This window comes from Schistocerca gregaria, chromosome 8, assembly GCF_023897955.1.
Source record: "Schistocerca gregaria isolate iqSchGreg1 chromosome 8, iqSchGreg1.2, whole genome shotgun sequence".
In the NCBI taxonomy this organism is placed as follows: domain Eukaryota; kingdom Metazoa; phylum Arthropoda; class Insecta; order Orthoptera; family Acrididae; genus Schistocerca; species Schistocerca gregaria.
This window is the reverse complement of record NC_064927.1, coordinates 197257717-197270656: the sequence shown is the minus strand read 5'-3', so window position 1 is coordinate 197270656 and position 12940 is coordinate 197257717. Positions and strand designations below refer to the sequence as shown.

General features: G+C 38.7%; 1 protein-coding gene across 5 annotated transcripts in view; it reads left to right on the top strand.

The window, feature by feature from the left end:
• Nucleotides 1-12940, top strand: part of LOC126283944 (peregrin) — a 242985-nt gene that overhangs the window by 159153 nt on the left and 70892 nt on the right. For all 5 annotated transcript variants that reach the window (XM_049982350.1, XM_049982348.1, XM_049982346.1 and 2 more), the window contains one exon: nucleotides 9843-10064. In XM_049982350.1, coding sequence (XP_049838307.1) covers nucleotides 9843-10064 — 222 coding nt within the window. The remainder of the gene's footprint in view (nucleotides 1-9842; nucleotides 10065-12940) is intronic.

Genomic DNA, 12940 nt, shown 5'->3' with positions numbered 1-12940 from the left:
TTGTTAATGTGCCTGTCTGTGAGGTATAGTTACTGTCCAACCGAGTACACGGAATGATTTATATGTACCTGGTTACTATTCTTGCCAGGAATAGTCGAGTGAAATTGCGCTGCAGTGTCACACATTTATCCATAGGCCTCCAGAGTTTACAATTTTGCATTTTCCATCAATGAATTTTTGACAAAATGACATAACCCCTTCGTGGTATATTCTCTCTCTCTCTCTCTCTCTCTCTCCCTCCCTCCCTCCCTCCCTCCCTCCCTCCCTCCCTCCCTCCCTCCCTCCCTCCCTCCCTCCCTCCCTCCCTCCCTCCCCTCCCCTCCTCCTCTCTCTGTGTCAATCTAAGTTTATAAAGTCTTTTAGTGTATTTGCATGAGCACTGCCTTGTACGGAAGTGAAAAATGGACAATAAGCAGTTCAGACAAGAATCATTCAATTTAATTAATTGGGTTGCCAAATGATGCTTCTCCCCCTCCTTGAATCCATCCCAGAAACGTCCTCTGTGCTCGATGCCAGAAACCATCACATCCTTGTCCCAAACCTGTTGGTCATTTACGTATGAATTTTAAATTGTACATTATTCTTGGTAGCCTGTTAGCATCCATGTGTCCCACATGTCCATAACATCCAGCCGCTACAAGATTATTTTATTTTGAAGTCTTACAACACACTGGTTTTCAGATTTCCACATTTCAGATATTATCTCTACTGCATCTTTTCCACCATGCTACAGGCAAAACTCGTCCCAGTCATGTAAATTCTACTGGTCTCTTTACTTTCCAGTGTCTATGAATCACAACCATATTTCAAAATGGGTCTTTAACTCATTGGTAGAAGTTAGTACTTTGGTGTATTCTTTGAGTGATTCCTTTGTCTGTAGAACCAGAATTGTAGACAACACAGACAAGAGATTTGAAATGATGGGTTATCTGTAGCTGTTTCCCCTCAGGTTAAACATGTCCCAATAGTTGTCCATATATTTTCATGACAATTGCTTCACTTTTCTCCTGGGTAAAAATGAGACCACATATTTTAGCAGCTTCTGCCCAGGTGTTTATTTGATCTGGAAGGTCTTCTTTAGAGTCACACCACAAAAATATTATGAGCAAACAACATGGATTTCTTTTTTCACCTCTGGTTGTTTGGTGTAATGTCCCTTTGACTTCATTCATTATAGTAATGAAAAGAAGAGGATGCAGAACTCCACCTTGCCTTAAACCAAATTTCATGCCAAAGGATTCAGTCATTTGTACAGATGATTTGACATTACTGTGGCTGTCACGGTACACATTCTTGATCCCATGTATCATGTCGTCCTGTACTCCAGTTTTCTTCAGTATTTCCCACTTTCTTCCTTGTCCACAGCATCAAACATTTTCTTTTGAAGTGTGGACTAAAGAAGAATTCTGAAAATTTGATGAGTTGATCGAAAAGGAGTATAAAGGTGAAAATAAGTTGTGATCTCCCAGATATGTCTGATGTACAAAGCCATGGTTGTGTGTTTGTGTTTGTATGTGGGTGGGGGTAGAGATAGTGACTAGGAAAAGAACAAAATGTTCAAAACTGGCGTGATTCCTGAGCTATTACCTCTCACATGTGCACAATCCATAAACCAACTACAGATGTGTGGACATCTTTCCTCCCATCATCATAAAACCCAATTTAAGCTGTACCAGATTGTGAGTACTTACATCATTACATGTTAGTATATGTAAATTTTGTTTATTTGTCCAAATTCTTGCATACAGAGCATGCATAGACGACAGCTTTCACCTCATACCTTCTAAAGGCTTTTTGTATCTACTTCAGTGACTTATACTTATTTAGTATTTATTGTTAAGATATTATGAGACCTAGTTCAGAAGACACAGGACAAAAAATTTGATGTGGAAGTTTAACAATCTAGTTATAGAGAAGTTCTAGAGGTTTGATCTCTCTCTCTCTCTCTCTCTCTCTCTCTCTCTCTCTCTCTCTCTCTCTCTCTCTCTCTCTCTCTCTCTCCCCCCCCCCCCCCCCCCCTCTCTCTCTGCGCGTGCACACACACACCTGTGTGTGTGTGTGTGTGTGTGTGTGTGTGTGTGAGATGGAGGGGGGGTGTTAGTAGAGATAGGTTTTTTCAATTATGATCCAGTTGTTTAATTTTTTTTACCCTGTTATATTGTGACTTCATTGCTTTCACAACATTTACTTACCGTTTCCATAGTCTTAGTGTAGGTAACATCCTTATTAGTTTCTTCTCCATTTTATGCTTGTTTCAGAATATTCACAATTATTTCCACTATTCTGAATAAAATATTATCAGGCTTTAGTGACATCCAAGGATTGTTTTCCTGCATGAATCACAACAGTGCTGGCTGGCATGACATGCTTAAGCCAATACCTTGATGCACGCACAGCCTGTTGCATCTTCCAATTGCAAAAATGTTATGAAGGTTAGAGAAAATACAAAGATTTTTTTTTTATCTTAAACATCCTCCTGTCTTTTCTGTCTGAGGTTATGAAATATATTTTGAATCCAATTGGAAATTTTCTTATTATCCTTTGATCATAAAAATATGTTTTTCTGTATAGCATTCCTCTGAAAACTGAACATCTTATTTTTCTCTGTCACACATCGATACTGCACATCTAGCTATGGTGAAAAGGCATATAACATATGCACATATGTTTCCTTTACTAACTTAATGTGAGGCTTCATTTATAAATTGGGCATTGACTTTAAAACCTGAATGATTCCTCTCCATCTCTTGAAAAGAGGAGATAGAGAGAGAGCAAGTTTGGTAGAACAAGTCTCCAAAGTCTTAATGAAAAGTTTGAATATGTTGCATACTGTTTATTGATGTCAGTATATTTATCAACTGAAAAAACAATTTCAACAGTCTGTCACCCTCAAGCATACGTTGCAAGAGAGCAAGCAGGACTCGAGAAAGGGAGGGAGGGGGGGGGGGGGGGGGTGGTAGAAGGTTGATGGAAAAAGACTCGACATCCTTTAATAATTTTTTTTTTATTTTGTTGAATACTGTTTACGGATGTCACAATACTTATTAATTGCAATCGTAATTTCTACTATTATTCTTTTTCAAGCATATGTTAGAATATATTAGTAATACAGCTGTGGAAAGTTTACAAAGCCCATCTCATGGTGGCAGAAAAACCTATTACTGATGTAAGAAAAAACATGACGTCCAAAATCTTGGGTTGGATTACAAAATACAGATTCCCAGTGGTTGCATTTGTATTTCAAACTCAGCTGTCCTATACCTGTAATTAAGCAAATAAACAAAATGTCACAAGAGACATAGTTCAGTCATCATGTTTGCTTTTCCAATGGTAAATAAGTATTTCTGCCAACATGAATTAAGAATCCACCTATTTCTTTCAGTTGTAATATTGCTAATGTATGCCACAACATTAAACCTTCAATCACAACTACAAATATAAAATGAATTTTTTTGTAAGTTAAACTTCGGAATAATTCATGCAGCCAAACTTATGTTTCTATTTAGTCTCCTGAATGGGAAACACGTTTTTCCCAGTGGATAGACAATTTCTTGGTCCTGTTTTCATGAAACAAACATGGCTTTGACAGCAGCCAGTTGCACACAAAACATTTCATCAATGCTATCATCACCAAATCTGTCTCATCCAGCTGCTTCTTTTAGTGGTCCAAACAAATGAAAATTGCAGAGCAGTAAGTCTGGCCTGTACAGAAGGTATTCTCTTGTGGTCCAGAACAATACCTGAATGTTTTGTGAAGTTTAGGCAGATGTGTGGGTTGGAACATTCTCATGAAGCACTATCCCATCCCAGATTGGAAATGTGCAGCTTATCAAGAACATTTAACATGTTCAAAAACTAGGTAAGTGGCTGAAAATTGTTGATAGGTTCCACAAAAGAATACAGAAGGTTCAGGTCATCACCTAACTTGGTTAAAATCTCTGATACAATCTAAATCAACCTTGATAGTTATGCGAACTTCTGGAGAAACTTCGTACTTTGTAAGCCTCAAGTATTTGTGGCCAGTAATAATAATGTCACAGAGCACATACCAATCACAGTACAGAACACACTCAGATAATTTTCCCTTATATTTTGCCTCCTTGTCTAGCATTCAGAATGGGTTCTATGTTTGTTAAAAAGATATTTAACATGCCTTCAGCAGACATAAAATGAAATATTGTCAAATTTAAGACATGTCTTGATAATCTGTCATATAAATAATTTGACTGCCTAGGTTCAAGTATTGAAAACTCGCATTTGCAATGTTACAAATAAAAAAACTTCCTGTCAGATTAAAACTGTGTGCCCGACCGACACACGAACCCGGGACCTTTGCCTTTTGTGGGCAAGTGCTCTACCATCTGAGCTACCGAAGCACGGCTCACGCCCAGTCAGCTTTACTTCTGCCAGTATCTCATCTCCTGGTAACAAATAATAGTGTTTACTGTCAGTAGCCCCATAATCTTACAGATGCAGGTAACATGTGGCTTTTGGGAAAAAGATATTACAGGAAAGAAAGGAAGAAAGAGGGATTCAGGGAGGGGGAAGACAACTGCATTTGTTAAGAGATGGAAACTGCAAGAGTATCACAGAGAACAGGCTCTATAGGTAGTGAGGACAAAATAGATTGTAGATTGCTGTAGCAAAGATTCATGTTTTATGATTGAGAAAAAATTACTGTCAGTAGGTGAAATATTTCCACTTAAAACTTAGAGAAAAAAAGACTGTATGAAAATAAAGTTTGGAAAGAAATAGAACAGTAAATATAGATGTTAGCAACACCTAAATACACAAAAATGTTTTGAGTAGTAATTTTAAAAATGGTGGTACAGTAACATGAAACTAATGAAAAAGTGGGCAGGGTTGGGGAGGCTGAAGCGAAATGACTGTGTAAACCCAGAGCCATTTAACCATTGAGCATGTGCACCACATTTTCATTAGTTGAGCAGACGCACCAGGTATTTTGTGCTCCAGTACATAATTAGCAAAACACACTCTTAAACTTTGGGAAAGTGATATTTATTTTGTAAATATTGTTACTGACCATTTTAATTCTATGCTTTTTGTGAACTTGATTGATTATTTGAACTTTTTTAGGGTAAAATTTAAATATTTCATGAAAAGTTAATACGAAGTGTTTTGTTTAAGGTTTACTTACTTTATTTTTTCAGCATTGTGCATGTCCCTTACAATTTAAGCCTCATGAATGGAATCCGCTGTTTTAAAAAAAGAGCTTACTGATTACTGTTGCAAGTGCAAGCACATGTTTCTTATAAACAAACTTTTAGCATATATCACATGTAATTGTTCTTGATACATCTTTTCTCAGCCACAAATTACACACCTCTCATGTTTCTTGTTTGCTGATTTTTGGGAAGCAGGTGGACATATGTCACTTTCTCAAGGCTCCTAGATATTTAATCAAGAAAACTGAAATGTTACCAGGCAGACACGTTATTTTGGAACTTTCAGTCAATGGGGCTTCAACAATGTCATTGATAAATTTTCAGAAAAAATCTTCTTGCATAATGTGGGTTTTTTTATATTTGAGGAATACAAAATCTGTGCATTTATTTCTGATACATTCATGAGAGAGTAAAAGATACACATTGACCATTGTCTTTTATGCGCGAGGCATTGTACACAATACATAATTGATCCACGATGTCAACTCTCCTTTTTTCAAGTTGTAGTCCATTATTATTTCAGGCATATCAAGTTTTGGTAGTTCTCGCATCATTGATAACAGTATCACTGCTTTGTTTTTCTTTGGTACATATGATGAGAGAACTATGTCTTTTTGAAATCTAAAGATTGAATGCCCAATTTTTCATATTTTACTTGCCTGAAATTCGTCAAGTATTTCTCCTCTGTCCTTCTTCAGCGTGCCAATATGTGTCAGCTACTTCTTTAGGAAAGATGTTACCAAAGGGTAAATGGTGTATCAGTTGTCAAATGTGGCATTTCTATTGCAACCTTTGATGTTAGGAACAGGTGCATTCCTATGTTGCCTGGCTGGTTTGAGATCAGATATGGGCCATCCTCTTGTTTCCCGCAGTATACTTCCTAATTACTTGTAAAAAATATTTTTGAGTCTGACATAACAAAGATCTTGACTGCGTATTTTGCAGGCTTATTGATGATATAAAAAAATTTCTATGAAACTGCAGTGTCCACAAAAAGCCTCCAGTTTCTCATAATTAGTCACAAAGGGCCCAAGGTTGTACAAATTTTCTGCAGTTGAGAACAAGTAGCTGCAAGAAAGGATTAATAGCAGCTAGTTTGTATGTTTTTCTTCTTTCAGCTTGTGTGTCCTTGTGATCAAAACACATACAGCGGAGTAAAAACAAAAATCTCTTGTAATAACTTATACATGCTTTTGGAACTTGCATTCCTGTTATATATGAGTGCGATAGCTCAAGTATGTTAGTGTGATGCTCTTTCTTTATTCCTGTCAGATATAAACATCCCAGTAAAGCAACTATGTCAGTTCCTATATAGATTTGTGTCAGTGACCGTATTATCTATCATACTGTTGTCTATTTTTTTTAAAAAAAAGCAGTAATTTCAGTACTCAGGTCATCTGCATTGCTTCTAGGACCAGGAAACACTTTCACTACATTCTTATTTTAAAACAACAGCTGATTCCTCAAACTGGGGGGGGGGGGGGGGGGGGGCCTAATCAAGTACGGAGTCCCACAGGATTTGGTCTTATGTCCTTTACTGTTCTTGATGTACATTAATGACTTACCATTCCACATTGATGAAGATGGGAAGTTAGTTCTTTTTGCTGATGATACAAGTATAGTAATAACATCCAAAAACCAAGAACTAAGTGATGTAATTGTAAATGATGTTTTTCACAAAATTATTAAGTGGTTCTCAGCAAACGGACTCTCTTTAAATTTTGATAAAACACAGTATATACAGTTCTGTTCAGTAAATGGCACAAGTCCAGTAATAAATATAGACTTTGAACAGAAGTCTGTAGCTAAGGTAGAATTTTCAAAATTTTTAGGTTTGTCCATTGATGAGAGGTTAAACTGGAAGCAACACATTGATGGTCTGCTGAAACGTCTTGAGTTCAGCTACGTATGCTATTAGGGTTATTGCAAATTTTGGTGATAAGAATCTCAGTAAATTAGCTTACTATGCCTACTTTCAATCACTGCTTTCGTATGGCATCATATTCTGGGGTAACACATTGTTGAGTAGAAAAGTATTCATTGCTCAAAAACGTGTAATCAAAATAATTGCTGGAGCCCACCCACAGTCATCCTGCAGACATCTATTTAAGGATCTAGGGATCCTCACTGTAACCTCACAGTATATATACTCACTTATGAAATTTGTTGTTAATAATCCAACCCAGTTCAAAAGTAATAGCAGTGTGCATAGCTCTAACACCAGGAGAAAGGATGATCTTCAATATGCAGGGTTAAATCTGACTTTGGCACAGATAGGGGTAAATTATGCTGCCACAAAAGCCTGACAGATAGCCAACCAACATTTAAAAATAAATTAAAAGAATTTCGAGATGTCAACTCCTTCTACTCATTGGCTGAATTTTTAGATATAAATTAAGGGGGGGGGGGGGGGGGGGGGGGGTAACCTTAAACATTGGTGTCACCCAATATTTTGTGTAATGTAATATCTTGTACAGACATCTTTTATTAACCTGACACGTTCCACATCATTACGAAGTGTTGTATTCATGATCTATGGAACAAGTATTAATCTAATCTAATCTAACTTTACTCTGGTTAAGTATTCCATTCCTCTTCAGCTTGTAAAGTCATCTCTGCCAATAAAAAATTCCACATTGTCGCTCAAATCACTGTTGTCTACTTCAATAACAGACGATATGTCTTGTTCAGAATCACTGTCATGCTCACTTTCTAGCATTACTTCCACCTCCTCGTCTGATTCCCCACTGCCACTGCTGCACAGTTCATGATCTGACATATCCAACAACCCCAGCAGAATTTTGACTGAATAAGTAACAGAATAATTAGTTTTTTCAAAGCACTGATATGTTTTCACATATGTACCAAATATGTATTTACTTGAGGACAAGGCACAAGGTATTCTTTCTACACCAGTAGCATTTTGCCAACAGATTCACATAACAAAATGCACACAGAAAGTTACAGAGTGAAACTAACCACAACAGATTGTAGTCGAGACAACAACAGAGGAATAGCTAGTGTGCCAGTAATCTCTGACAGAAAGCAGTGTTGCCACTAACAGAAAACTAAACATGGTGCAGTCTATATCAATAGAACATCTGCTCAAGAGTTAAAAAGATGCAATGTCTAGCTGAGGAGGAGGTGATGCATGACAGGAAAGCTCAAGAATCAATGATTTGTACGAGTAACTAGGAATTGTTATAAGCAAATGGGAGAAGCAAAGTTACTGTTATCATCTACAGACTTCTGAAACACAAATAATGAAAGAAGGTATTCACATTAACCATAACACTTAGTCTATTGGATTCACCATTTTCTCAGCCTCAAAAACATATTAATTGTATTTTGTGCTCTTATATGATACTCTTCACAGTGCCATGAACCCTTAGATTACATCAATTATTCTCAGTTTTTAGCTGCATCATTTGAATTCAAATTCTTGAGCGTTTGAAAGTTTGCATCACAATTGTCATCAGGAATTATATCAGCTAACTGACAGAAGTGATAAGGTATGGTTATGTTCATGAAGTAGCGAACTCTAGAATCTTCCAGACGCGCTCTGTATTCCGTCGTGTGTGGGAAGGCAAGTTCAGCAGAAAGCAGCAAGTCTGCCCCACCATGGGACCACATAATGTCACAACTTGTGAGGGGCCAGTGCTTTCTGAAGCAGCACTGGCTCCTCATGCTTGTTGAAATTATGCCATCCTGCAGCAGGCCAGTACCATTCTCAGCAAAGAAAGGTTGTAACTTCTGTTGGTGATCGTGATAGCTGTTGGAAACCTGAGAGTTTTAACTGAGTTGGTGTGAGTTGAAAACTTTGGTATGGATTTGTCCCCATACTTCAAATACCTTACAATCATGCCTTTTGTCTATTATTCCACCTATTAATTTTATTCTGAAATTTTCAAGCATTCTTTATGCTGTTTAGTTGGCAGTGTTTAAATTTCATCTTTCATGCATTTTCTCTTGCCCTCCAGCTCTTACTTTTCTTTTTATCAGGTCATTGTTTGTGATAGCTGTTGGACCTGGATGTAGGGAGTACCTAAACCAGTCTTGATAATGGAAAGCTACAGACCAGCACCAAGCAAAACTGATTGGACTCCTAATTAGACATGTTATTCTTCTGCAAAACATTTTCGAGGACAAGATCATATGTAAGAAAATGAGGGGACAACCTAGAACATCCTACTTAAAAAATACGAGCAGAGAGATGGGATGTTCTACGTATATGGACATGAAGAGGACTGCTGAAGAGAGGAAGCTATGGCTAAAGAGGCAAGGCTTAGCCTCTTGAAAGAAGAAGAAGAATAGTGTGGGTTACCTGTGTCTCCTGTGTGGCTTTATTACTTGTTCCTTTGGGACTGAATGCTGGTTGCTAAAATAGCCATAATCACTCTGATACCTTCTCCTTCTTTTATTTAATAGATCCTGTATATTTTTATTTCCATCCAGTAGTGCTAAGAACAAGAAAGTGCACTCCTCCAGAATACTGGCCATTCCATTTAATAATATTTCTTGTCATGTCAAACTTCCTCTGTTATGTGAAAGGTGACCTTTCTTCATCCACACTTGACAGTTTTGTTGCACTGGTGTGTGTAGAGAGAATAAATTATTGGACAGACATTCAATGTTTACCCACCGTGTGGTTTACAGTTTCCTTACCACAACCTGCGAGACGGGGTCGACGCAGGAGAAGGCCTGGCCGCCGCCCCAATCGCGAACGACATGCTGGATTGGAAGGAAACTTTAGGCCACAGGAAGGCGGTAGTAGTGGAGGTGTGGCAGCGGGGGCTACCACTGCAACAACAGCAAAGGCTGCGAGCCAGACACAGCAGCAGGCGCAGTCTGTGGTAACAGACACACAGCCTGTCAAAGGTAAAATATGTACCTGTAGGTAATAATGCTTCTCTTATAACATATTTATTACTTTACATATCACCTCTTCATACAGAGAGAAGTACATTTTATGGAGCAATGTTTTACGTTGTAGCCATGATGCAAGTACTCTTAAAAATTGTGTGAGGAAGGATCTGAGGAAACTTGGTAGCCGATTTAAGGACTGTGGCCTCATTATTAGTGAGCACTGTACCTTAGTTTTATTAAATGGTGTTAAAATAGCAATGTTAAACCTGATAGAGAACTGCTGAATCTCCCAACTAAAAGCAATAACCAGTATAGCACAAAACTTACTCTCTGAAGCAGAACACTAAATTGTTATTTCTGCCAAGAAAGTTACTTACAATGCAGGATGCAAATCAAAATTGATGTATGGGCTGAAGCAACCAAAAATTTATTTACTGTCATTTAATATGACTGGTAATTTCTTTATTATTTATTTAGCTTACAACTAGAATCACACCTCACACCCAAAAATTACAAATATATGTAATACACAGAAAAGGCATAATTCCGAGTTAATTCAACTTCCAGTATTAACAAAGCACAAAAAGTCACAAATATATATTCAACTGCTGAATGTATTGAATTGATATCTTCGTTGCCATGAGTCACAGCTGGGCACTATTAATTCCTATTTGTACACTGAGTCAGTATATCTTCCATGATTTGTCCTTGTTCTCTTTATCACAGATCAGATCTTGTGGCGCTCTCCAAAACATGGTGGCCTGAACAAGATGACGGGCACCTTAAGCTGTTCTGGGGTAGCATTGTTGTGCCATATTTTTGTCCATTATTCTGTAGTTGTTACTACGTTGCTTATCAGAAATTTTGCATCTTGTAGATGCGTGTGACGTGAGCAAAGCCTGTTTTTATTGAGTGCAGGAATATCCTGATGTACAGGGAGATGAGAATCACCAGTTATTTTTGCGAACTCTTGCTTCAAGCAGAGTCTCGCCACAAAAATGGGGGAGCCACATGACAGGCAATGGGTAACCAGAAAGCTGGAGTGTTTGTGATTATGCTTTGATGATGCACATATTCTGGTTGAATTGCATGTCAACAAGTCTGATGTAAGTGCTGTTGATCTGGACTGCAGCACAGTATTCTGCCACAGGATCCATCAATCCAAGAGCAGAAGTTGTTAGTGTTGGAGCTGAAAAGCCCACTTCATACAACAAAGTATCTACAAGATGTTATTTCTCGTCTTTGTCTTAGTGCAATTTTACTGCAAGTGCTCTTTAAAGATGAGTGTCCTACAGGAGTGACCCCTAGATAACATAGAAACATAGAAACTGGTGACTTCTTTTTTGGCATCCCTCCAGTTGCAGAAGTGTTTTCGACAGTTTGCGTGCCTTTGGTCCTGACAGACTCAGTAACGCCCAGGTCTTTGTAGCTCACAGTTTGTCCCCAGTCATCTGAACATCCAAATTACCTTGATGTCTTAGACATGTCTGCTATACAGGGTGTTACAAAAAGGTACGGCCAAAATTTCAGGAAACATTCCTCACACACAAATAAAGAAAAGATATTATGTGGACATGTGCCCAGAAACGCTTAATTTCCATGTTAGAGCTCATTTTAGTTTTGTCAGTATGTACTGTACTTCCTCAATTCACTGCCAGTTGGCCCAATTGGAGGAAGGTAATGTTGACTTCAGTGCTTGTGTTGACATGTGACTCATTGCTCTACAGTACTAGCATCAAGCACATCAGTACTTAGCATCAACCGGTTAGTGTTCATCACGAACGTGGTTTTGCAATCAGTGCAATGTTTACAAATGTGGAGTTGGCAGATGCCCATTTGATGTGTGGATTAGCACGGGGCAATAGCCGTGGCGCGGTACGTTTGTATCGAGACAGATTTCCAGAATGAAGGTGTCCCGACAGGAAGATGCTCGAAGCAATTGATCGGCGTCTTAGGGAGCACGGAACATTCCAGCCTATGACTCGCGCGGAACATTCCAGCCTATGACTCGCGACTGGGGAAGACCTAGAACGATGAGGACACCTGCAATGGACGAGGCAATTCTTCGTGCAGTTGACGACAAACCTAATGTCAGTGGCAGAGAAGTTGCTGCTGTACAATGTAACGTTGACCACATCACTGTATGGAGAGTGCTACGGGGGAAACCAGTTGTTTCCGTACCATGTACAGCGTGTGCAGGCACTATCGGCAGCTGATTGGCCTCCACGGGTGCACTTCTGCGAATGGTTCATCCAACAATGTGTCAATCTTCATTTCAGTGCTCCTGCACATTTCAGTCGAAGTGTTCGTACGCTTCTCAACAAAAGACTCGGTGACCGATGGATTGGTAGAGGCGGTCCAAGTCCATGGCCTCCACGCTCTCCTGACCTCAACCCTCTTTACTTTCATTTATAGGGGCGTTTGAAAGCTCTTGTCTGCGCAACCCCTATACCGAATGTAGAGACTCTTCGTGCTTGTATTGTGGTCGGCTGTGATACAATACACCACTCTCCAGGGCTGCATCAGCGCAACAGGGATTCCATGCGACGGAGGGTGGATGCATGTATCCTCGCTAATGGAGGACATTTTGAACATTTCATGTAACAAAGTGTTTGAAGTCATGCTGGTATGTTCTGTTGCTGTGTGTTTCCATTCCATGATTAATGTGATTTGAAGAGAAGTAATAAAATGAGCTCTAACATGGAAAGTAAGCGTTTCCGGACACATGTCCACATAACATATTTTCTTTTTTTGTGTGTGAGGAATGTTTCCTGAAAGTTTGGCCGTACCGTTTTGTAACACCCTGTATGCAACAAAAATGGAAGAGGAGATAGCACAGATTCTTGTGGAAAGCCATTATTAAGACCTGTTCAATGGCTCATGTGACT